General features: G+C 37.6%; 1 protein-coding gene across 3 annotated transcripts in view; it reads left to right on the top strand.

The window, feature by feature from the left end:
- The first annotated feature begins 2,343 nt into the window (after positions 1 to 2,343).
- The window catches only part of GBE1 (1,4-alpha-glucan branching enzyme 1), a 267,548-nt gene continuing 243,459 nt past the window's right edge, over positions 2,344 to 26,432 (top strand). For all 3 annotated transcript variants that reach the window (XM_029939144.1, XM_029939143.1, XM_029939145.1), the window contains exon 1: positions 2,344 to 2,642. In XM_029939144.1, the coding sequence (XP_029795004.1) occupies positions 2,509 to 2,642 (134 nt within the window). In that variant the 5' untranslated portion in view covers positions 2,344 to 2,508. The remainder of the gene's footprint in view (positions 2,643 to 26,432) is intronic.

Below are 26,432 nucleotides of genomic sequence, written 5' to 3'. Positions count from 1 at the left end.
ACTAAAGCAGACATAATTGCTTAATTTTAATTCTTTATAGTTAATTTATTATTGGGCATTTGTGGGCTTTGAGAAGCATTTCTTATATGCTAATTGACACACACACACCCCCACCCCATGTGAGCTTTATGACAACTGGAACTTGTCTTGCTTACCATTTAATCTCAGTACCTAGGAAACTGTACTGGGGGACACATGGGACTTCATTAAGTACTTGTTCAATAGTGAGTAAGAGAGAATAAGTCCCTGCTCTCTTGGAGTTTATATTCTAAAGGGGGAGTTCGGTATATAAAAGAGAAAAAGAAACACCTAAGTTTTGTTAATTGTTGTATAGGAAAGAATGTGCCATAACAGATACCGAAGTTTAAGCAGTGGAAGCAGAGGCTTCTCAAGATGAATTGACATTTATGCTGAGATCTCAAGGAATGCTGGGAAGAAATTAGTCATGCTTGGCTGAGTCCTGAAGAGAATTCCCAACAGACAGAAGGACAAATAAAAAGTCTCCGAGGCTACAAAGTACTCAGTGTATTTCTACAGAGTAATAAAGCCAGAAAAGATGAGAAAAGTGGCGGAAAGATAGGGACCAGATTAAAAGGCCTTGTTAGGGAACGGTAAGAAGTTTAGCTCTGAGTGAATCAGCATGTCATTTAAGTTGTATGATTTATTCTTGTATAGAGCCTTACAATTTCAAACCTTACCCCCAATCAGCAACAGCAGCATCACCTCCGAGCATGTTTAAATTGCAGATCTGAGGCACCACTCAGAACTCAGTGAAACTAAGTAATTTTAACAACATCCTCAGGTGATTCATATGCATATTAAAGCTTGACAAATTCTAGAGAATGGATTAGTTGGGACGAAGAGTGGAAGAGGGAAACTGGTCAGCTATGTTAGTCCACAAGAGAGGCTGCTTCTGTAAGAGTGACAGCACAAAGGAAGAGAAGAGTGCTTAAGGGTATATTTTGGAGACCGTTGGCTTAGTCTTCTAGCCAGCTAAATGGAGATTTCAGTAGGCAGATAGGAACCTGGATTTCTGAGAAAAGTTTAGGTTTGGGGATGCAGATTTGTGCATCTATTGGGTATCCTGCTTCTGAGTTTCTAGTGTTTACAGTGCTTTACATGTTATTAACATTTGCATGTGGTCATCCTCATGGAAAATTAAGACATGCGTTTCTGAAGGTCGTCCAAATCCTCACTCTTTCGCTTTGAGGTCCTCAGTTGCTAGATCTCTCTCATCAAGTCTTTTATTAATGCTTTCACAAAATAAATGTTTTCAAGGTTTTAAAACTCAAGGGCAATGATGATTAACATTCTTCCTTCTCCATAGTCCGTACGGTTCTCCAAACCCAAATCTTAACTGGGAAAGAGATCCTCAAGTCTCTCCAGTTCTTAGGTTCAAAGCAGTTTGGAAATTCCAGGGCCCAATTCTCTGGATGCACATACAATTCTGTATTCTCAAAAAGAATCCTTGAGAAGCCAGTTAATGGGTATGAAAAAAACATAAGTCCCAACTGGAGAAGTTTACACAGGGTCTCTCATTCTTAAGCCAAGAGAGATTTCTTGCATTAGCACTTGATTAGTGAGTGGTACAATTGAACTCCACTTTAATATTCTTCCTTATACCACTTGTTTTATTATCAAGGATAGTTCAGTTTACTCTGAAAAACGTTTGTTACAATTATAAACAAAGACAAAAAGGTCTTTTTTTCTTTCTTTTTTGCGGTATGGGAAATAGGTGACGTTCTTGACATGGTTTCAATTCTCAGCCATTGGCAACCCAGAGAATAGTACCAGAACATCACAGTCTTCGTGGGACGATTCCAGGATCGTGACTTTTTTGGTTAATTCATGCGACTGGAAAAACCCTTTAAGAGTTCTTTCTGGCTAGGCAGTGGTGAGAACATTCTCAAAGCTATTACTATGTCCATACTGACTGTTCCCCTCACTAATTTTTTTTGATCTTTCTGCAATGCCACCCTAACAAGAAATTTTCAGAACTCAAGGAAACCACACATCTTATTTGAAAAGGAGGCCGCCAGTGGGAGTTGCTAAAAGGAATAAAAACTGAGGGCTAGCTCTGGAGCCAGATACAGGTCAGGTTAGGGGAAGGCAAGGCGGAGCTACTGGGCTCAGGACTCGTCTGCCAGGATGGCCTCGGGCCCGCGGGGGAAAGGGGTTGGGGAGGAAAGGGCGGGTCCCTGCGGCCTTCTGGTGCTGGGCGCGGGAGCGGGCTGAGGGCCCGCGGCGCCTCACCCCCCGCCCGGGCCTCGCGTCCGGGAATCACCCTGGGTCCCGCTCCGCCCAGCCGCCGGGGACGGCGGGGGAAGCGGGGGGAGAAGGGGAGGGCAGGCGGCCGTTCTCTCTGGCTATAAAGGGCCCCGGGACTCCGAGGCTCCCTTCAGCTTCCTCCGACTCCGCCTTCGCCGCCTTCCTCCCAACTAGAGCTCCAGGTCCCGCTAAGGTTCCAATCGACCCACTCGGGCTCGGCTAATCGGGCTGCAGCAGAAGATGGCGGCTTCGGTGGCTCGGGGCGACTGCTCCGAGGCGGCGCTGGCTGCAGCCCTGGCGGATGTGCCGGAACTAGCCCGACTTCTGGAGCTCGACCCGTACCTGAAGCCCTTCGCCCCGGACTTCCAGCGCAGGTACCGCTTGATACGGCTCATGGCTCTCCCCCTCCCCCCTCTCTCCTCAGAGTGGGACCGGCTTCCGTCCCCGCGCGGGCTCCGGGTCGAACCGCCCCTCGGCTGGGTGCGTGCAGGTCCCGCCCCTTTCTGGCCCCTCCTCTCAGCCCCGCCCCGCGCTGGCCCGCCCCCGACCTTGGAGGGTAGCAAACCCTTGGGTGGTCGTGGGGTTGGCGTCACTGGGTCCTGTGGCTTCCAGAATGGTGGGCAGATAACTCTGAGCCCGAGACTAGACGTGGACGCGTTGAATAAACTCCTCATTCCCTCTCCTTTCCTTTTGAGTCAGCGGGTTTGCGCCATTGAGTACGTGCTTTGGCTCCCAGCGCTGATTTCCTCAGGTGCGGCTAGTGAATGAGGCAAAGCCACTGCAGGTTTTCTGACCTTTCCATTCAACAGAGTTACGCTGTCAATTAGCGTGTGCGTGACACTCGGCGTGTGTGATCGTGCGTTTACAATTTTCGTTTCTTTTTTGCAAATATTGTGAATGTTATATCCAACACGATTTGTTCCTCACTTGTTCCGCACGTGTTCCTTTTTAACATTTCCTCTCAGAGATGATTAAGCTTATCTTGGCCGCTTTATTTACCCTCCGCGGGCCCACATTGAAGAGTAAACTTAACAGTAAAGTTCGTCAGCAACATTTGCGTGGTGCTTGGCATTGCAATCCCGAAGAGGGACAAAGGCCAGGAAAGCCAAATTTCTGGAGACCCGTTTAGGAGTTCTAGCTTTAGTTTATCTCCTAACATCCCGTAGTACGTTGGCTTAACACAATTAAGTTGCTGGGATAATAATTCTAGTAGTCCGCTTCAACTTCAATAGTTTGTAAGATTAAAATAGTTGTCATACTAGTTATAGTAGTTACATTTGTGAGATAAGCACATTGTGACTTGTGGTTTCAGCCCTTTAAGCTCAGTGACTCAGGACAAAAACTACCGTGGCAACAGAATACGCAGAGTCACATTTTTAAGTAATAGAAACAGCCATTTAGGTATTGCCAAGAAGCGGTATTGGGGGTAATGAAACAGGGTTGATTTGGAATTTAGAAAAAAAAAAAAGTCTTATGTTCATGACTTGGCATTGTCACTTACTACCTGCATTTAATCCAGCAACTGTTTATTAAGGAGTCCCTATGAACAAAAAAAGTAAGGGATGCCAAATTCAATACAACATCTCATTCCAGAGCTTGTATATCCTAATCAATGAGCCCTCCTCAAAGTAGTCATCTTGAGCTGTTGCTCAGATGATTGGGCCCTTATCCTGCTTTGTGAAATTGCTTTCAGTATTTACAGTTTATATTTTCAAAGTCTGGTGAGTGCATAATCTTCATAGTTCAAAATTGAATTTGATTTAGAAATAGTCAAAAAAATTTGAGCAAAAAGATGGTGGTCAGACCTTTTTGATGTGCTTATTGATGATGATACTGATTTATTTGTATGCTTTGCAAATGACACGTAAGACCTTTCTAAGAGAGAGTTGTAGAAATGTTTTCTCTATGTTCCCCCACCTTCTTTTGAAAAAAATGATCACAGCAGACAAACATCCCTTGTTAAGGATCCTTTCATTTAATTCACTTCAACTCCATTGGGATTGAAGCAGTTATGATCCTCTTTCATGGTTTGTCAAAACTAATGAGAGGGACAAAGGCCGGAATAATGAAGTAGGGGCAACCCAGTGTTCTTGGTGAAAAAGCTGGTCCAGGGGGCCCTTGTGCCTCACTCTGACCTGGATTCTACTTCTGGCCTTGGTTCTGAGTAATTGCCATTTTCCAGCACACATGTTCTAATTAGGCATATCAAATAGTGATTTGGCATTTGGCAGTGGTAGCTTTTACTGCTAACATTTGAAAAATAAAGAATTCTTCCCTCATGAAGTTTGGTTCTGGTTACTTTATTTTCTGCTTATTTCTAATAACGCTTGGGGCATTGTGTCTGTGGCCTAACATAGATATACAACCAGTCAAATGTTCAGGTGCAAAGTAGAACTTACTGAGGAGTGAAGAAAATTTAGGGCACAAACAACAGTATTTAGGAATGGTGATGGGGGACACAGTTTCTTTTCATTGATGGACTGTCTCCATTCTCAACCAATGTATCTTAATTAGAAATTCTGTTATATACATGTGTTGTTCTTGTTTACCTTGTCTGTAACTCTAAAAATGTCAGATCAGTGAGGATTAGTGAATTACTCTGTGACCTAACATAAAAATTAGTTCATAAGTGTGTGTGATAGCCCCTTTCATGTCCCATTGATTACCTCCTAAGATGGGATTTTCCCCTTGGCTGTCCTGCTTTTTTCACCTGGTATTTATACTGCAATTCGTTACTGTGATCCTAATTCCAAAATCTTAGTGTTTTAAAGTAATAACATTTAATTGTCCTTATATTACATGCCAGTGTGAGTCAGGCTCTCCTCATGGCAATCACTCAAGGATTTAAGATGATGAAGGCTTCATTTTGAAACATGCCTCTATAATGTTAGCTGGAGGGAACATGTTGAACTATGTGCAGGTTTTTACAGCCTTCGTCTATGAGTAAGTCACTTTTCCTGATACATTATATAGGCCAGTGTAAGTCAAATGTGACTTCTGAGCCTTGTGTGTGAAACATAAAATTGACATTTGTGAACAGCTTGAAGATCAACATAGTTGCAGTAACACTTGTCTATACCCTCTATTTAAAGTTTATAGAGTATTTTCAGATTTTAATTTTATCCTGGTAACAAAACCATGAGGCAGGAAGTATTTTTGTTTTTCCTCTCTTTCTGATGGTTTTCCCTGTATCTCTTTATGATTACTTAATATAAGAGATTCTCAGGGTTCTTCCCTAGATCCTTTTCTGTGTTTCTACTCTATATACTTTCCCTAGGCATTCTCTTCCATCCCGTGGATTCCATCTATGTACTGAGGCTGCCCACCTATCTTCAGTGCGCAGTCTTTCTCCTGGTCTTGGTCACATTTATAAATACCTTTGTTTTGATGTCCTAGAAGTACAAAACTCAACATGTGTAAAATCAACCTTAGAATTTTTCAACCCAAACATGTTTGTTTCTTTATACCCTATCTCTGTGTGTGGTATTCCTATCTACTAAGTGCTCAGCCTAAAGCTTAAAACTTATCCTTAATTCTTACCTTCTCTTTCTTTTTATCTCCTGGTCTAGTCTAGTCAGTGATGGCTCCTAACTGTTTTTCAACTATATGCCAGACTATATTCCTACGCTATTATCCTGCTCAAGGTGGTAGTAGCATCTCTAGGCTGGTTTACAAAAACAGGCTTATAGTTGCTCCCCTTTTTCAAATGTTTTCAATTCCACATGGCTTTTAAGGTATAACAGACTTCTCATGATGTGCAAGATTCTATATCATCTGGTCTCTGTCCACCTTTTTAGCCTCATCTTTGGACCTTCCTTCTCACTCTGTACTGTCTTACCAGAGCGGCCTAGGGATGGAGAGGTAGCTGAGATGTCTGAAGGCCATTCTACAAGGAACACTAAAATATCACTAGAATAAATTGGAAACAGGGTATCTGTTTCACACATGCCCTCTTTTTTAATACTGAAGGTTTTCATTTATGTGTATGTGTTCACAAGCAGTTAGGAGTCTAGGAAAATCACTGAATAAATGGCAAAAGAGATTAAGCACTGGAAACATTTTTTACCTTTATTAGAAGTGACTCCTTTAGTGGAAATGAATTAATAAGTGAACCCTTTTATACATTTTTATTAACATAATTTTCCTCTATTCCATTAAATAGATCTTTTAACAGATGTTTAAAAGTTATCGGTTTGAGGTGTGCCAGAATATTATTCTGTGTTGGAAGCCACATGTTTTGGTCTAGACATGATTCCAGCTGTGCTTTTATGCTTGCTGTTTATTCTGTTTTATGCACACTTTGCTTCTATCTTATAGCCTCCTATATGTGCTTCTGGAAACAGCTTAGAGGTATATACCTTCCCTGAGTTCACCCTGTCCTTATGGCTTCCTCATGTACCTTCTTCCTATCGTTATCCTTATACCTTCCTATCCTTATACCTTCTTCCAGGCTTGATAAGGAGCCTCATTTCTTGTCCCCACTTTGAACAACCCCATCTTAAAGATGCTCATCTCACTCTAATATAGTTGTCTTTCTGCTCTTTTGTATCCCTCACTAGATTGTTTGTGCCCTTGGGTGGGCACTTTTCCTGTACTGTTTGTTAATTGTTCTCAGTCTGTAGAACCAGATTTGGCTTATAGGAAACAGTATAGAATTTAAATAAATGTATTCTGAGTCAATTTATTTTTCTCATTTTCTTTTTTTTTAAATTTCTTAATGTTTATTTTTTAGAGAGACAGAGTGCAAGCAGGGGAGGGGCAGAGAGAGCGGGGGGACACAGAATCTGAAGCAAGCTCTAGGCTCTGAGCTGTAAGCCCAGAGCTTGACGTGGGGCTTGAACTCACAAACTCTGAGTTTATGACCTGAGCCAGAGTTGGATGTTTAACCAACTGAGCCCCCAGGTACCCTATATTTTTCTTTTTTTATGTACCATTGAGTCTCAGGTCGACTTACCTTAAGCTGTAAATTGTTGGGAATGCTAGGATAAACAGAAGAAGCAGTAGTTACCAGGGGATTATGTATGACAATCTGGGGGAAGGGGGAAATATATGTTTAACTGAAGAGCTGAAGGCAACTAGAGAAAATGAAGAAAATTGTTATGAATTAGATACTTCCACACAGACTAAATGTTTTTTATTTTTTCCAATTTATTTATTTGGAGAGAGAGCTTGCCTACATGGTGCGGGGGTCAGAAAGAGGGGGAGAGAGAGAATCCCAAGAAGCCTCCGCGCTGTCATGACCTGAGCCGAAATCAATGGTCAGATGCTTAACCTACTGAACCACCCAGGTGCCCCAACACAAGGACTAAAGGTTTAATCACTGAAGGATATTCAGTTTGAGAGAACCTGATGTCAAATTGTGTGCCTAAGAATGGGAGGAGAGGTTTTTGTGATGCAAAGTATACTAAGTGTTAGAATTACAGTGAACATCTCTATTTTGTTAGAAATGGAGATCGTTTTTACATTGGTAGCTAATCAGAGTTGGAAAGTACTTTGGATTTGTGTATCAGCAGCTACACCAAAAATTGATTCTCACAGCATAGAAGTTTTATATCATAGCTGCATGGTGCACTTTTTTCTCAGTGCCTGGCCAAGTTATTGGCTCTGAAGAAAGTCAAATGTCAGTGATTCTAGAAGGCAGGGATAAATCTGAAGATTACAAGATGTATCTGGCTCACTCTTCTGTACTAGTAGATTTATTTGCCGTTTGCAGCTGAGATCTGTACTAACTCCAGAGTTACTCCTGAATTTTCTACTGCGATGGGCAAGAGGATTTGACCTCTTTTCATTTTCAAAGTGCCTTAAAATGACTTGGTGGAACATTTGGGTAGGCTCTGGTGCCTGCTGTACCACCTCCTGAGAAATGACTCTTTATGTGATAACTTCTTAGAGGATTCAGTTCAGCTCCTACCAAGCTGGCCCTAGTTAGTCAGCGAGATGTTAATAGAGTCCCTGTGAAATGTGCTATAGTTTTAAACTGGTAAGAATGTCATGCTGCTGTTATTTGAAAGCATGTATTAAACTTCAATTATACAATGATAGATATTAAAAGAAAACATGAAAGTGTTTTCATTGGAGAGAATTGCTGCTACCAGTTCATTCTAAAGTAAGTTTATTTTTTTACTAAAGAGTACATTCTCTTCTTGTGATGTCTACCCATCAGTAGATGCTTACCACTGTTTTGAATCCAGGGTTCTTTTGTGTTTAACATCCAAAAGCAGCATATTATGTTTTGTGTGTTTAGAGTAACAGGAACTAAGTACATCAGTAAAAGGCAAAACTCCACAGTAAGCATATATTATTATACAATCTACATTGGTTAATTTATTATATGATTATGTTGCATCTTATTTTACATTGTTTGAATTATAGTGACTAACTTGTAAAACCTGATTGTCTTTTGATGTTTAAATTATTAGAATAACTTAGGTTCTAAATTTAGTTTCCTAACATGTAAACTGGGAAAGTATATAAAAATATTGCCCTGTATGTGTTGCAAAGTATGAGAGCAAGATGAAGCTTGAATTTGAGCTTTCATGTGTGCTAAAAGCTTTGAATCTGAGGGCAAATTAATCAACCTCTGTGAATCTCAATTTCTTTTTCTGTAAAATATGGATGGGAGATACCTATCTTCTAGGAGTGTCTTGAGGACTAGAGCTATATTAAAGGTAGTCAGTAAATAAATAATAGTTATTTGATGATGATAATATTATAAGCAAAATAACCTTCCATCTTAAATATTCACTAGGATATTATTTTTAGAAGATAGTATTGTTAGCTTTTTTAAATGCTGTATCCTGAAATCAACTATCAGATAAATAGTATGACCAGAAATTCTCCATGACTCTTCATTTTGTTGGGTGACATCTTTACTTTAGGGCATCTTTACTTCTAGTACAGCCATTGTATGAATGAGATGAGGAGGTGGTAATTTTAATCATAATCTAATATACAAGGAAAAGGATGTTTAAATTTTGATCCTTAATTTGGAGAGGAAATAACACAATTTAAGCTGAAGGCAAGATGAGTCCAGTATATACTTAGCATAAAGGTTTCCTTAGAGAGAGGTAAATGCTAGCTTGCAGAGGCTCAGAATCACTCCTCTTTTGATCTTCCTTTTCCATCTTTTCTCTTCTTTCATCTGACTGCTAACTGTTCATATTCTTGGGCATCAAACAACTACAGGGATTTTCTTCCTCTTGAACTCTGGATGGGTGGAAGAATGGTCTTATCAAGTTTACTGATAAGCAGGAATAACTTTGAAAATAAGAAAAAATATATAACAGCAGCTTAAAAGTTTGAAAATGAAAGAATTGTTCAGTGGAATCTTACCATGTAACCTATTAATAAGAATAAAATGTAAATCCAGTATCTTTCCTTGTGTTTTCTCTCTTTGATGATTTCAGTTATTTTCAATATGTTTGATTTTGCAATGAGATGTATAAAACAGAGAAATGGAATATTCATGTGTGTCTCAGTAGATCCATGGAACAGAAATTATAATGAGTTATAGTCTCTGGGTATGTACTCTAGGTCTGAAATCTAAAATACAATAATCAGAAACCAACTGTACAGATACACTTCTTATATAGGTAACCTTGAAGTTTTTCAAATATTTAGCAAGTGAGAATTAAATATGTCTTTTACCAATGAAATCATATGTTACTCAATATCATCAATCTAATTTGTTTTCATTTTCATAAATTATAAACAACTAGCCGCAGGTTATATTTAATTATGAATAACTGCATAATACAGGTACATCCTCTGTTACAGAAACATAATAAAATCAGTTATGCATTTAGGTCTATGTAACAGAAAACCCAATGCACTTTCAATTAACAGAAAATCCCACAAACTGAGTTAATAAAATAGAAACTTGTATTTCTCACAAAGAGAATGAAGGTGAATGGTTTGGGCCTTCGCATTGACTCATCCTTTATTTATCTTTCTGCTCTACTATCCTTAGCACATGGTCTTTATACTCTCGTGCATCTAGGCTCCATGTCTTAACTTCCTAGCAGGAACACATTCGTGCCCACTCACCCTGTCTATTTTAAGCAAGCATATGTTAATTTTCCTGTAAACTCTATCTAGATTTTTCAGTTTACAAATTGTTGATCAGAGCTGTTTCATGGTCTTTCTTGGCTGAAACTGAGCCTGGATACTCAAGGCTTTTAGTTACACACACCTCCCTGAGAAAAGCCCTTTGGCTTCACCTATCAGAACATCCCAGAGCTCTGTCCTTTGCTCCAAAAAGGACACTATTTCTACCTAAAGATGAAAAGTCCCAGTGAGACTGTTGTAGTGCCTTAATATCACATCTGTGTGTAAAACCTGCTGAGAAGAACCCAGGTGTTTTCTTTTCTGTCTACAGCCACATCCCTTAATATCACAAATCCCTGAGTCATGGCTTTCACTTTTCTAAACCTGTTCTGTTATTTTCCTGCATTATTTTCTTAGGGGAATATAGAGACTTTTGACTGCTCTGGCCCAAAATGAACTGCTTGGGTGTTCTCAGCTGGCCTGAAGACTGGGGAACATCACCTTTTCCTATTAATTTCATAGATATTTTACTCTTTTAAAATATGAGAATATTTTGAGAGGAAATGAGTTTGTCAACAGTTAATTCTTTTTTAATGTATTCTTGGGCTCATTAGAAAATGATCTAACTGGAGAGCCTGGGTGTCTCAGTTAAGCATCTGACTCTTGATTTCGGCTCAGTCATGATATCATGAATCATGAGGTCAAGCCCCACGTGGGTCTCTGTGCTGACAGTCTGGAGACTGCTTGGGATTCTCTCTTTTTTTCTCTCTCTTCCCCTCTCCCACTCATGCATGTGCACACACACTCTCTTCCTCTCAAAATAAATAAACATTAAAAATGGCAAACAGAATGATCTGATATATCTTCAAGTCTTTGGAGAATCTAATGTTTGTAAGGTTAGAACTAAAGCTAAATTAGAGATGTCAATTTATGCTTCATCTTTAAACATGATTATCTTTTATCTTCTAATGACCTGCATGTCTATGGAGCTTTAACCTTATACCTTTCTATGCTTTTCTTTTGAAAGCTTGTTACTGTTGTTCTTCACAACATACCTAGCACAGACTTTTCATATAAATATAGGATTTTATCATCATAGAGAAGTTTAGGGTTTTGTCTTTGGTAATGGGATTAAAAGGCAATTTGTGGAAGAGTGTGATTCCTCTTTGTTGTCAGAATAGACCACTGCTTTGTCTGGGGTCATATTAGTTTTCTCTCCTAAGAGGTTATGGGCCTAGTGTCTATGATCATTCTATACTATTATTTGGAGATCATGAATAACACATGTCTGAGTTACTATTGCTTTTTTAATCGTTTTATAGTCTTCTCTCAAGAGGACTGGTTAATTCAGAATTTTGGAGGTTCACAAATGAGTTCATTTCTCATTTCAATGTTTTTTTTAGCTCTTATCTTTCCACATTAAAATATCTGATACATTTGTAATTTGTTCATTGTTGTTGTTGACACTTGGGAGTCTTCCATTCTCTTGACCATTTCTGTTGGCAATATTATGTTTGTTGTTTAATGAATATAATGAAACTAACAGATCTCTTTTTGCTTCACTTCCCTAAGTTACCCTTTATTGAAAACTATATGCTATCCATGCAGTATTAAGTAAACTTCCACTCACAAGTGTAACACATAAACAGGAAGTACATAGAAATAAGTGTGTTGAAATAACTGAAATTTTGTTGTAGCAGGTGCAAAGTATCTTTAAAGATAGGAGATATTAAAAACAAACAAAAAACAATGAGCAAAAAAAAATGGTGAAAGACATTTACAAATAGAGTGAATTTAGAGAACTGCAAATTGTATTAGACTGGATTTAAAAAAGAAACATTTTACAATAATTATAGACTCATAGGAAGTTGCAAAGTAGTTTGAAAAAGGCTCCTTTCTCAAGCTTGCCCGTGTGTTAGTATTCTTGCATAACTATATTACAGTATCAAAACCAGGAAGTTGGGGCATCTGGGTGGTTCAGTCCTTAAGCATCTGACTTTGCCTCAGGTCATGATCTCAGGGTCTGTGAGTTCAAGCCCCACGTGGGTCTCTGTGCTGACAGCTCAGAGTCTGGAGCCTGTTTCAGATTCTGTGTCTCCCTCTCTCTCTGCCCCTGCCCCTCTTGTGCTCTGTCCTTCTTGCTCTCAGAAATAAATAAAACATAAAAAAAAAAAAAAAAAGAAAACCCCCAACAAAGCCAGGAAGTGAACATTGATACAATCTACAGACCTCATTCAGATTTGAGGTTTTTCTTACATGCACTTATTTGTGCACATCCACTTCTTTGCAATTTTGTCACCAGTACGTATTAATGTAACCACTGTCATTATGAAGATATGGAACTATTCCATCCATGGCCAAAATGGAATGCCCTCATTCTTTTATAGTTGTGCTATCCCTCTTCCCCTCCCCCGCAATCCCTAACCTTTGGCAACCAGTGGTTTGTTTTCCAACTCTATAACTTTTTTTTTCATTTTTAGAATGATGTGAAACTTAAGTCCTATACTTCGTAATCTTTGGAGATTGTCTTTTTTTTTTTTTTTCCACTCAGCATAATGCCCTCAAGATCTGTCCCAAGTTACACAGATCCATAGTTTGTTTCTTTTTAACCTTGAATGGTATTACACTGTGTGTATGTACCATAGTATGTCCACCTGTTGAAGGACATATGGATTATTTCCAGTTTTTGGCTATTATAAATATTTTAATGAAGTTAAGATATTAATATTTACATGTGGGTTTTATTTTTCTGGGAGAAATGCCCATGAGTGTGAATTCTGGGTCATGTGTATGTCTATTTTTCTAAGAAATTGCTAAACTACTCTCCATAGTGTCTTTGCCATTTTGCATTTTAACCAGAGATGTTTATTTTATTGCCTTTGGGTATTTGATTCTTGTTTAGATCATAAACTGACAGACTTATGTTGGGGAGCCACCTGACCAAAATCAATTGGTATTTAGTTAGGTCTCACTGTTAATATATGAATGCTGACACTTGTCATTTGGTGTTACAGTTTTTCAATATTTAATTTTCATATTTTTTTTCTCTGATGTCATGACATTTCTTGATTTATATCATAAACATATATAGATTGAATTTGTAATTTTAATTTGACTTTTTAAGGTTTTAAAAATTTCATGTCTTAGAACCCACTTGTTTGACAGCATCACATTCAGTTATATATTAAAAACATTGCTTTTCAAAACAAGTTTTTTTTTTTGGTTTTATCTATTTACTTAAATGACAAGCAAATCTTCAAAAAATATGTTATGCTCTTACTCGTAGGAATGAATATGTTAAATCTTAACTAAGGTAATGTTAATATTTCCTAAGATTAGCAGCTTTTTATGTAACTGAAATTAGCCTTTGGTTTATTTCTATCTTAATATTTACTTTGATGTTTGTCAGATTCATTGTGCTCTTAATATAATAGAAATCAGAGCCTGTCAATTTCCAGACAGAAATTGCTTAGATGTTGAGAGATGAAAGTCCTTAGTACATTTATTTGGCAAAATTTGTAAAGTTTATGAGTTAGATAGCTAAAAATTTATCCATCTTTAAACAGAAAAGTGAAGTGGAACTTTTGAGGATTTGTTCATTCTACACTGGTTACTTCCTGTGATGAACATGAGCCACTGAGCATCTAAAAGAGACTTCTTCCAACTCTACTGATAATAAATTATCAACATCACAATAATAATAATTATTACAATTTATGTGTACATCATTTTATGTGTACTGAGTCTGAGATCTGTATTTCTAAGAAGCTCCCAGGTGGCGCTGATGCTGCTGTTTCACAGATATTTTTGATTAGCAAGGCCCAACATTACCCCAACCTCAATTTAAAACTGTATTAGCGGGGCACCTGGGTGGCTCTGTTGGTTGAGTGACCAGCTTCAGCTCAGGTCATGATCTCATGGTTAGTGGGTTCGAGCCCCACGTCAGGCTCTGTGCTAACAGCTAGCTTAGAGCCTGGAGCCTGCTTCGGATTCTGTATCTCTTTCTCTCTCTGACCCTCCCCTGCTCATGCTGTCTCTCTCTCTCTCTCAAAAAATAAATAAAACATTAGAAAAAAAATTTAAACTTCATTAGTAACGGGTCAAATTTTATTCTATAAGTATTTAAGTTATATGTTCTAAGATTTTGAAAAGAAGTAATCCATATACACTAATCCAGTTAACCAGATTAGTTTTTAAATGTCACAATGACTTTTCTATTTACTGTTGATAAAAGGAGTTTTATTTTATCATTATCAAAGTTACTTTTTCTTCCATTTGCACTGTAAGTACATTTGCATTGTATGTATGCTGCATATCAGTCTTCAGGATAAGATATAAAAGAGGACTATATAGAGAAAATTATTTGCCATACTCGTGTTCCAGGGTACATATGAGCATCTGAGTCATAGGCCGTTTCATTAATTTCTTTAACAAAACTATTTTTGACATCCTCATTGTCTCAGGCATTTCTCTATGTGATAGTAGAACAATTATGGGTAAAGTAGGCTTCCTACCTGACAGGAGTTCTAACTGGGGAGATGAACAAATAAATGCAGTTATAGTAGATACTTGTGCATATTATTCAGTGTAAGACAGATGAAGGCATATCCTGTTCTGCTAAGGAAGTGGAGTATATACCACAAAAGAGTTAATTTGAATTGCCTGAAATTCTTAAAATTATTCCTCTATAAAAGAAGGACTGAATCTTAATGAATGTGGACAAAGTCTGAGATGTTTTTAGAAGGAGTCACAGAATGTGATAGCTAAAATATTAATCCACATTAAAACTATGATGAAGTTATATGACTTCTACACAGCTTTTGTTGCTTTTAAGTGAAAGTTTACTTGCAAAAATGGTTCAGTTGCAAAATATGCTTGTGTAAGAATTGCCATATTGTGTAAGAACTGAAGCCTCTAAAAGAGTTTATAAATCATATTTGATAACACATCATGTTTCTTAAACAGATAAGCCCATTTTGGAAGGGATAGTAGACTATTTTTAGAGGCAATGAAGCAATTCTTAAGTAAGCTAAGGGCATCCATTCTTGAATGAGTCAGGGGAACATTTTCATGAGTGTCACCCAGTCAGGAAGGTTTCAGAAATGAACAGGAATGCTGTGTGCCTCCACCTGAACCCCCTTCCCACCTTATAGAAATATAATATAAGCCACAAATGTAATTTCAAAATTTCTAGCAGCCACATGAGAAAAAAGATAAATAGAAACAAATAAAATGAATTTTTGGAATATATATTTTTAAACCCAGTGTATTTAAAATATTATTGTTTCAACATATAATTTTAAAATTATTGATAGAGGGGCACCTGAATGGCTCAGTTGGACAAAAGCCTTCAACTCGATTTCGGCTCAGATCATGGTCTCACGGTTTGTGAGTTTGAGCCCTGCATTGGCCTTTGTGCACGGGCTTACAGCACAGAGTCTGCTTGGAATTCTCTCCCTTTCTCTCTTGCCCTCCCCCACTTGCTTCCTCTCTCTCAAAATAAATAAATAAATATTTTAAAAATTACTGATGAGATATTTTATATGTGGTTTCATACCAAGTCCTTGGAATCTGATTGTATTTTACACTCACAGCACATCTCAGTTGGGATTAGCCATATTTCAAGTGCTCAATAGTCAAGTGTGGCTAGTGGCTAACATCTCAGAGTACAGAGGTTTAGATTATACATTTGGAAGAGTTTTTATAGAAAGTATTGGTATGACTGATAAAGACAATGAAGGGAAAGATTGAGAAGGGAGAGAGGTTCAGTCAGCTCTGTGTTCTTGATAAGAGAGGGAAGTATTCCCATAGTGATTCTGATTTTGCTACAGAGAGAGAATCAGCAATTATTATTAAAATACTTTTAAAGTTACTTTTGAGAGAGAGAGAGAGAGAGAGAGAGAGAGAGAGAGAGAGAGCAAAAGAGAGCACAAGCAGGGAAGGGGCAAGGAGAGAGGGAGACATAGTATCCGAAGTAGGCTCCAGGCTTTGAGCTATCAACACAGAGCCCAAAGTGGGACTTGAACTCATGAACTACAAGAAAGATCATAACCTGAGCCAAAGTTGGATGCACAACCGACTGAGCCACCCAGGAGCCCCGAGACTCAGCAATTATTGACTAGTGACATAAAAATACTTAATACTTGAAGAGAAATATGAATGGATGATGTCATAAATGTAAACATGGAGATATGTCACATACTTCATTAACTGGGGCCTACTAGGTAGCCAAGTTTTCCACAAGTTATTTGACATGGCTTGTCCACATTACCCTTTACATTTAGGTGATTCTTATATCCTTTTTATATGCTGAATGCAGTACATCTGTCCCAAAGGGCACAACAAACAAAACAAAATGAAACAGCCAAAGTAAATCTGGTCCTTTTTGATAAAGTGAGATTAGGTGGCTCCCGTGTGCTGTCACGGTCCTAGACCTTTTGGGATGTGCCAGCCTCCCTTTTGACTCTGCCTATGACAGCTGCTCCTAACTTTGTTGTCCTAAGAATCTTGCTTCTTTGCAGTGACTCATTATGACTTGCATTATTCCAGCGCCCGTCCTCTGCTTGTAAGAGAGAAGGGTTGGAAGGGCTGCTCCTTGATCACTCTTGGAACTATTGACATTATTGGGGTGTGTGTGCATGCATGAACATGAGTGGTTTGTGTTTTATGCCCTTTTCTTCACGTCTTGCTTTTCTTATTTCCTCTATCTGGGAGTTTCTTTAGTATTTATACTTTTTATTTATTTTGCTCCTATTCTCTTTGCATAGTTACCCTTGCAACAATAAACATCATTACCGCTTATAAAAGCATTTGCCGTCATGAAGTGCCAATCGGATTTTTCCCACAGAATGCTGTTTTCCTTCTCTCTTTACTACTGTGTTCTCCACATTATAGCCGCTCAGTCCATGCTGACTCACCGTGCATCCCTGGGATGCTGCCTGTGTGTTTTGAATTTAAGAAGAGAGGAATATATTTAGGAAACACATTATTGTCTTTTAGGTGTTTTCCACAGAGCATAGAATAGAGGTTTTTACTCAGGGGGTGCTTTGCAAGTTGATATTGACTGGGGGTCTGGTCCAGCTTGTTCTGTAATATTAGAAATCTAGAAATATTTATTGCTATAGTTGTTGGAGGGTCCCTAGAAACGCTTGAAACGAATTCTTCTATCATGTAGTGGCCTGTTGTGGGCAAAACCTCTCTCACATACAGCTTAACCTTTCTCACGTCTAATACTACTCGTGAAGAAGATTGTAATTTGCGCATTGTGCTTTTATCAGGTTGCTGTTCCCAATGCAGTTAGTGTAATTTTTCATTTCCTAACAGTCCTCGGGCAATTCTATTTAACATGCTTTCTATTTCAGAACATTCTCCTATTTAAAAAACTTCTTTCGCCTCAGGCCCAACATGCTTTTCCAGCCAGGCCAGTAGTAATTTCTATCCTTGCTGGCTTCATTCACCTTCACTGTTGAAATTTTATATAGATTTCCTAGGAATGTCTTCTTTTTATGGCATAGAAAATACTGGGATGTGTAAGTCTTCTATTTGTTGATAATATTTTGGTTTACAAAAATATTATTTCATTTTGATACTAAGGACAAGACATGTCTAGCTTTTATTTTTGTTTCAAATTTGTGTTAGATTGCAAACTAGACTTTGTTTTCTTAATGAATAGAATTTTAACTATCCACCTGAACATTTATTTCCTTTTAATTTTTTTTCCATCTTAACTTTTAAAGTCATCTGCAAAATGTTCGTAAACAGTAATGTTAACCCTAGAATAGGAGACTGTTTCACTAATTTAAAAAAAAATGTGGGGGGGACATTCAAGTTCATTTAATAAGTAGCAAATTCCTCTTCAGGCCTCTTAAAAGTGAGTAAAAAAAAATTATCTTGATTGCTATCCCAAATGAGCATGATTTAGGCTTGATTTTGGCTTAGGATAAAATAGCATTCTAAGTTGAGGCGCTTGAAGGTGCTTTTGGGTCTGATTTCAGTAATAATACTCTAGAGGGTTTAGGTTTTTAATGGGGAAATTCTGGTAAACAGAGGCATCCAAGAGAAAGTCTTTGTTCTCCTATCATTAGCCACTCTGGCTTATATCAGGCTTACATGAGGGTAGGTTTTAAACTATCTATTATAATATCAAGTTTTTCAAGTGATTGTAGGGAATAAAAATAAAGACCTCAGCCTAAACTAAAGTTAGAAATCTGCTATGCTATAAATATGTATTTTACATTGTATGTGCATACATGCTATATGTGTGTGTTTGTATATAAACAGCTTTTATTTCATGCCTCATCCAAGTGGGAATAAAGGTTTTCCTATTCATTGTGCCAAAACACAGAAAATGGGGAGTTTCTTCTCTTTGGGGATAGTTATCATAATGTTAAAAAGAAGAAAGGAAGAGTACTTCTTTTTTTGGGTTATAGTTTGCATTTTAAATTTCATTGCTGTTCCTCGCAACTTCCATCTGAGTTGACATTTGGGAATTGTGTCGTTGCTCTTTCTCTAGTAGAGTGGAAAAGCTTGAAACGGAATTTACACTTTAAAATACAATGGAGGCTGTGTCACCTCGTGATTCACTCCAGGTCTGAGTACTTTTTCTTTGGAAAAAAAAAATCAAACATTTTGTTGAACAAAATAACTCTCAAGCTGATAACATGACTCATTATTATGTATTATTAAATATTTTTCCATTTTGGCATTAACGGAAAGTTCACGATGATAAATACTCAGATTTTAGGTACTTAATATTTTATGATATAAAGTGATGTTTTCATATGTTGTACTGAAACATACAGATGTTTTCAGATGTATTGTTAATTGATTGTTATTTATTAATGACACTCTGGTTTTATTTTATTTTACTTTATTTTTTAATTAGGTTCATTTGTAACCTAGGAAATAGTAAAAATGTGAATGAGCCACAAATAGATTTGGTGCTCTGTGAATTTTTTTTTTCCTTAACTTTCTAAATCTCTGTTGGCATTCTCTCTGCACCCTCTGTGTGTGTGTGTGTGTGTGTGTAAGTGTGTAAGTGTGTAAGAAAGAGACAATCTTTTGGTTGAACAGTAGAAATTTATTTCTCACAGTTCTGGAGCCTGGAAATTCTGAGATTAAGGCTTTGGCAGATCAAGTGTGGTAAGGGCACTCTTCCTTATTTGTAGACGTCTGTCTTTTCCTCATATCCTTACTTGGAAGAGAGTAGAGAGAGAAGCAGTGAGCTCTCTCCAATCTGTTTTTATCAGGGCACTGCCATTCAGGAGGGTTTCACTGTCATGGCCTCCCAAACACCCCACTTCCTACTACCATCATATTGGGGTTAGGATTTCATGGGGGTGCCTGGGTGGCTCAGTCAGTTAAGGATTTCAGCGTATGAATTTTAGGGGCACACAAGCATGCAGTCCATAACAATTCCCTAAGACTTTCTAGCTCTTGGTCTTTGGGATGGATTCTTTTGGGCACAATTGGGTTTTAGATTTTAAACAATGTGTGTGTGTGAGTGTATGTGTATGTGTGTTTTTTTCCAGCACTCTTAGGTAATACAGCAGAAGCTCATTGTAGTTTTCTAAGGCACTCATTGATCATTTGATAATCATTTTTAATAATGAAATCTACAATTGAAATTAGGGAGTGTTAGATTTGGGGTGGCATTGATTTTACATACTGTGAAAGTCAAAGAAGGAATAGTGCAAGTCTCCCAAAATTTGTAATCTTCAAATTGGGACCATTAAACATTCCAGGGTTCCTGGAAAGCGAGGCAGAGGCTTGGTTATAGGCAGACATAATTCATTCATTGGGTATCCTGGGAAGGAATAGGTTACCTATTTATTTCCTTAGATTGAAATAGTTATAATGAAATTCTTTTGGAGAAAAATAGCATTGTAAATGAATTTTGTGTAAGATCTGAGAAGGAAAGGATATTTTAAGAGTATTTACTGCATTTTAGAGATTCTTACAAAAAATAACAAATGTAGTGCCAACTCTGGACTAAGCAGATATAACTGGTTGTCATACAAACAATTAAGCGTTCATTTTAATGTCTTTGACATGACCTTAAACCATTTCTTTTCACCTTCCTCCTTGCCTAGTCATTAGAATTCTTCAGGCACATTTAATTCATAAAAAAAGAAAGGATGCAAATAATTTATACTAGATTTCTTTGTGTTTTATTTTGATGTTTCTGTATAGTGCAGGATAGTAGAATCGGTGTTTGTTTTTGAGTGTATTAAGGAAGTGTTTGCTTCCCAGTAGATGCATAGATGAAGTGTGGAGACCCTACAACATAATTTCAGTGTAATCTTAATAAAGGCTAATTAGTGATTTTAGAGACAAATATACATTCATTACATAGTAGACATATTGTTGTGATAACTGAGCCTTTTATTCTGTTCCCTTTCCTGCTGTTTACTTTCCCTTGGTTCCATTTCTGTTCTGTGACCTTTAGTTGACTTTCTGGCTGATCAGCCAATTAGAGGTAAAGTGATAATAGCTGGTAATAACAATATTATGCTCTTATATATTATATACATTTAAATAATGATGTTTGCAGGCTAATTCAAGATCAGCCATTTGAGAATTTATAAGACTTTCGGCCAGCCACTTTTTCTTTTGTTTTTAATTTTTTTAATGCTTATTTATTTTTGAGAGAGAGAGAGAGAAAGAGAGAGAGAGAGAGAGAGCTTGGGCAGGGGAGGGTCAGAGAGAGGGAGAGACACAGAATCTGAAGACAGGCTCCAGGCTCTGAGCTAGCGGTCAGCACAGAGCCTGATGCGGGGCTCGAACCCACGGACTGTGAGATCATGACCTGAGCTGAAGCTGCAACCATCTGAGTCACCCAGGCGCCCCAGTTTTATTTTTTTTTAAACTGGAGTCTACCTGTTTGTAAGGCTGACCCTTAAGAAAAGCCAAAACAATACAGACAAAAACCCCAAACAAAGCAATCATGAACTATGCCATTACCTGTTGGAGACTACCTAAGTTCTGATTACTCTTTTCCTAGTAAACAACTGTAAGGAAAGGATTGCTGCCGTAACAAACCAAAGGCCACATAAGGTTTGGAATGAAAAATGGGGAGTATGAGATAACTAAAGCCATAATGAAATCTTGCTTTGTCTCTCTGCCTCTGCAAATAGCCCAGAATAGTGTCTCTGGATCACCTGTGGGTCTGTTAAACTGCAAATGTGGTAGGTCTGGGCAGGGGCTTACATATTTGTATTTTGAACAAGTTCACAGGAGATGCAGCTGGACCACACTTTGAGTGGCAGTGTCAAAGAGTGCATGCAGTTGTTGATGATCTGAGCTGTCCACTCCCCTCCCACTCTGATTATTACTTGCTCTGTTTCTTTTCCTTCCGTTCCTCCCTTCCCCTGTCTTCCCCTCTTCTCCCTACCCCTCCCCTCCTCTACTTTCATCTTAGTTGCCAAAACATATTTACCTGTGTTTTTAATGAAGTCATAACCTTTTAATTTATTATAAGAATCTAAAGTTCTTTTCTTTTCTTTTTCTTTTTTTTTCTTATAGTGCTAATAATCCATTGCTGCCAAATTCTTACAGTCTTTCAGTTAAAGTTAATTTTGTGCCTTTTTCCCTAGTTTATAATTAAGGAGCCTGTGCTGTTGCCCCTCAAAGTAACTCATCTAAGATACTAGAATTTCTCTCTATAAGGGTTTAAATTCGCTCTAGTAATCTTTACATTGTACTAAAAATGCACATAATAAAACCAACAGAGATGTCTAGTGATTATTCTTATAGAAATTGCATTACTACAATCACATTCCTTATGACTTTCAAAGAATTTTTTCCATGTGACACTGAATTAACATGTCCAGATTTTATCACAAATGAATCATGATTTAGATTTAGACTTTAAGTTAGAAAATCATTCATTTTTCCACCTAATTTTTCTTAAAATTATCCAGAATCTAATATACGTCCACAAATCCAAAGAAGGAAATGTTTTTATTGTAATCTGCTGGAGACAATTAATATAAGAAAATATATGTTAGCAAACTGTTCTATAGAAGTGGTCATTACAGTGGAAGTTTTGTACTACAAAGGGGAAGATGTGTATACGTAATGAATAAAAACATGGACTTTGGGGTGATATTAGGTTTGAGTTTTGGGTCTGCCTTTGACTTTTTATTTGTTTGTTTGAGACACTGTTTCTTCATATGTGAAAATGAGACAAAAAATACTTATGTGCCAGACTCGTTCCAAGGATTAACTTTAGTGGGAGAGCTATTTAAGACCTGTAGCATGCTGCCTGGTCAATATTAAACACTGAGGTAAGTAGTAACCATTGTTAATATTATTCTAATACTACATTTTCTTGGAGGTAAGAAAAAAAATCAGGTGTAAGACCAAAATGGAAAAGTGTAGCTAAAATAAAAGCACTGTAATATGCATGTAATATGTAATATATAATGGTTATTTTAATTAATTATTTATTATGAGCTATTGAAAGGTATTTTAGAAAACTAGGCAAAAGCTATGCCAAAAATTTGATATGTATTTATGGTTAAAAATTAATATAAGAAAATTAGCAGAAATATTTTTGAAAGGAGTAGAATATATGAGTCAGTCCTCAATGGATGATGAGCCAAAGTAAAATTGGTTTAACCCATTTGGGAAACCTAATGGAAAAGATTCAAGTCAATAACGAAACAACTCTTAGTAAAATCAAGTCAGCTAGAGAACTAATGTGACCATATTGCTGTGTTGCCAAAGTTGATACATATTAAACTATTTTTCTCTTAAGAAAAGTTAGATTCTTAGGTCCAAACTCTCCTGAAATAGGCATTAACTCAGTCAATATTTTCCAGGCATTACGTTAAATTCTAGAAGGTGTGCCTTTATCTTTTTTCTTGAGCAATTATTACCTAGTTGGAAGTACTAAGAATAACTCATCAATAAATGCCAGTATATAAAACTTCCCTGATAACCAAGATATAATTAAATTCCTAGTTCTAGAAGACATATACCCAGAAGTTTTCTGATAAGCTTCATGACATATTTTATTTAAAATACATAAAAGAGCTGATTGGTAGGTTGACAGCAATATCATTTGGTCTGTGTTCCAATCCCGGCTCCCTGATGTATTAGTTAAGTGACATGGTAAGTTATTTAATGTCCCTAGCCCTTAATTTTTGACTCTATTACATAAGGGTAATGGTACTAGCTTTGCTGAGATTTAGTGAGTATTAAATGAAATAATCCATAGAAGAATTGCCTGGCAAGAAGTTAGTGTTTGGTAAATATTATTGATGGTATTAAGGAGATATGGATGATAAAATGATCTTCAGAATTGTGTTCCAGGATATACTACTTTTTTTTTTACGATGCTATAACCTAATGAGAGCAACAAACACAAAATACATAACCATACCTAATCCCGAAAAGTTAGTTTTTTTCCCCCTAGATTTCTTTCCTTAAGTGAATGCATCCATGACCATAGCTTTAAATCAGTGCTTTCCAACCTATGGAAAAGGATCAGCCTTCTTTTACTTTAAAAAAATTTCTAATTTTATAGATACTTTTATAAATTCATCAAAAGTTATAGGAAAAATTAAATTTAAAGCCTAAGTTTTAAAATTACACTTAAAAGATATGAAAATACTTAGTACAATTGCTATGAAGGTTTCTAAATGCTTATTCTCAAGTTTACTGCTTATTTCATCATGGACCAGTGATACCTAGTTGGCAGCTTAGCATTGGTCCATGGATCGCACTTTTGAGTGGTATTGCTTTAATGTGTATATTCATTTATTTCAAGATTTATGTTTCGGGGTGCCTGGGTGGCTCAGTTGGTTAAGCATCCTGCTTCACCTCAGGTCATGATCTCATGGTTCATTGGTTAGAACCCTGCGTTGGGCTCTGTGCTGATAGCTAGCTCAGAGCCTGGAGCCTGCTTCAGATTCTGTTTCTCCCTCTCTTTCTGACCCTCCCCTGCTCACGCTGTCTCACTCTGTCTCTCAAAAATAAATAAAAAACATAAAAAATTTGTTTAGAAAAAGATTTATGTTTCTACTCAGATCTTTTCTCTGACCTTTAGATTCATACTTGGTGATGACCATTTCTCTCTTTTAAGTAAATGGTACTATATATCTACTTAGTAAAAATCTACTATTATCTTTCTTTCCTCTCTTTCTTCTCTGCCCCTCCCCTGACCAGTTCATTTACTTCCTACTGAATCTCACCATTGTTTGACAGTTCTACATCACTAGTGCTAATACTCTAGTATAACCTACCATCAGTGTCTGGCCCAATTTGGAACTTGTCTTCCTCTTTGTACTTATTACCTCCCATCTTAGGGTTAGGGTTAGTTTAGAAGAATGATTCTTCTAGAAGTAGTAAGTCTGCTTATAAACTTTTAGTGCCTTTATGTTTTAATTATAGTCTCTTTGGCTGAATGGTATGTAACAATTACATTTTCAAAGGGTTAGGAGGAAATTGCATTCTAGGTAAGTGATTTTGGAAGCCTAGATTGGGGTGGTGTTAGTGTAAATGGTAAAAAAAAAAAAACTAATTCAAAAGATTTCCAAGTATTAAAATCAATGTGAATAAACTCCAGTGAGGTATGGAGACCATTTTTGCTTCCATAGAGAAAAGAATACTATTCATCTTCAGATACCTGTATGACTCTTAATTCCCATAACCAAGTCAGAGCCTAGCCTATCATAGGAATGATTGGCATTTTAAGTAGCAAGCTAATTTATGTCTGCAGCAATGTGGAAATAGTGTACTGGGTTGAATTCTAAGAAAAGCAGACTAAGGAGGATGGAACATACTGATAAGAGTATATTCAGATTGAGCCAAATTTATCTATATGAGTATTCTTAACAAGAATCCGGATGTAATGTGGATTTAGTTTAATGGCTCTAACACTTTGCTTGATTATTTGACTAGAACTTGAGCTCAACAAGAGCTAACATATAATAAGGTCAAGGTGCCTGAACATTTCTATGCTGTGAAGGAGGAGAGAGGCATGGAAAGATGGGAATGGTAGTGTAGATTTATCATGTACAGCCTTGTCCAGTTCGCCGCCCCGGCCGGCAGGGTGGTAAAGCCTTGTGGGTTCCTTCCTGAGGGAGGGAGAGAGAAATAGGGCAGGAGGGAGACGCAGAGAGTGGAGGCAACGCAAGGTTTCTGATCAAGCCTCTTCTTCTTTATTGAGAAAACACCGTTATAAAGGTTTCAAGGCGGGAAAACAAGGCAGCTGACCTAGGTCGGTTGCTAGGAAACAGGGTCAAGGGATTAAGGCTGGAGTAAAAGAGGAACCAAACTAAAGTGTTTTAGCACAGCGCCTGAGGGGCTGACACTACCCTGCCTGCCGGCGGTTGATCTTTGATCTTCTGGCTTCTCCTGACAGGGAGTGGCGCTCCCCTGCCTATAGGAGGCTAATCTCCGTTTTTCTGGCTCCCCACACAGCCTCATCCACTGTGTCACTCTCTCCTCAGGGCACAACTTTGATTAATCATTTTAAAAACTTTTTAAAAAATGTTTTTTATTTATTTTTGAGAGACAGCACAAGCAGGGGAGGGTCAGAGAGAGAGGGAGACACAGAATCCAAAGACAAGTACCTGGCTCTGAGTGGGGCTATAACCCACGAACCATGAGATCATGACCTGAGCCGTAGTTGGACGCTTAACAGACTGAACCACCTAGGCGCCCCTGATTAATACTTTTAAAGTGCACTGGTGAGAGGAACAGATCTCTGTGGTAGTAGCTAAAGGCTTGGGAATGTTATTAAGGTATGCTGCCATTGAACCAGACTAATTGATTTTACTGAGGATTATGGGATCTGGTAGCAAAATGCTTTGACAAGGCTTAGGCTTCATTGATTAAGTAATTATAATGGTCATAATAAGCTTCAAGTGTAGAATTGCAATCATCATTTTGAAAGGTAGAGTTTTGTGGTGTGGCTAATAGATCGTAGTGTCCTTATAAATAAGATACATTGGTAGATTACTGAATTTTTACCTGATCTATATAACTGGGGAAATTCTAGGTATGTTAGGTAGAAACGACTTATGTCACTGAAATAGGAAGAACAGCTTCTCTTGGAGCCATTTGATTAAAGGAGAGGCCGATTTCCCTTGAGAAAGGACATAAAATAC

This window comes from Suricata suricatta, chromosome 5 (genome assembly GCF_006229205.1).
Source record: "Suricata suricatta isolate VVHF042 chromosome 5, meerkat_22Aug2017_6uvM2_HiC, whole genome shotgun sequence".
NCBI classification, from domain to species: Eukaryota; Metazoa; Chordata; class Mammalia; order Carnivora; family Herpestidae; genus Suricata; species Suricata suricatta.
The sequence above is the reverse complement of the archived record's forward strand: the minus strand, read 5'-3'. Positions and strand labels throughout refer to the sequence as shown.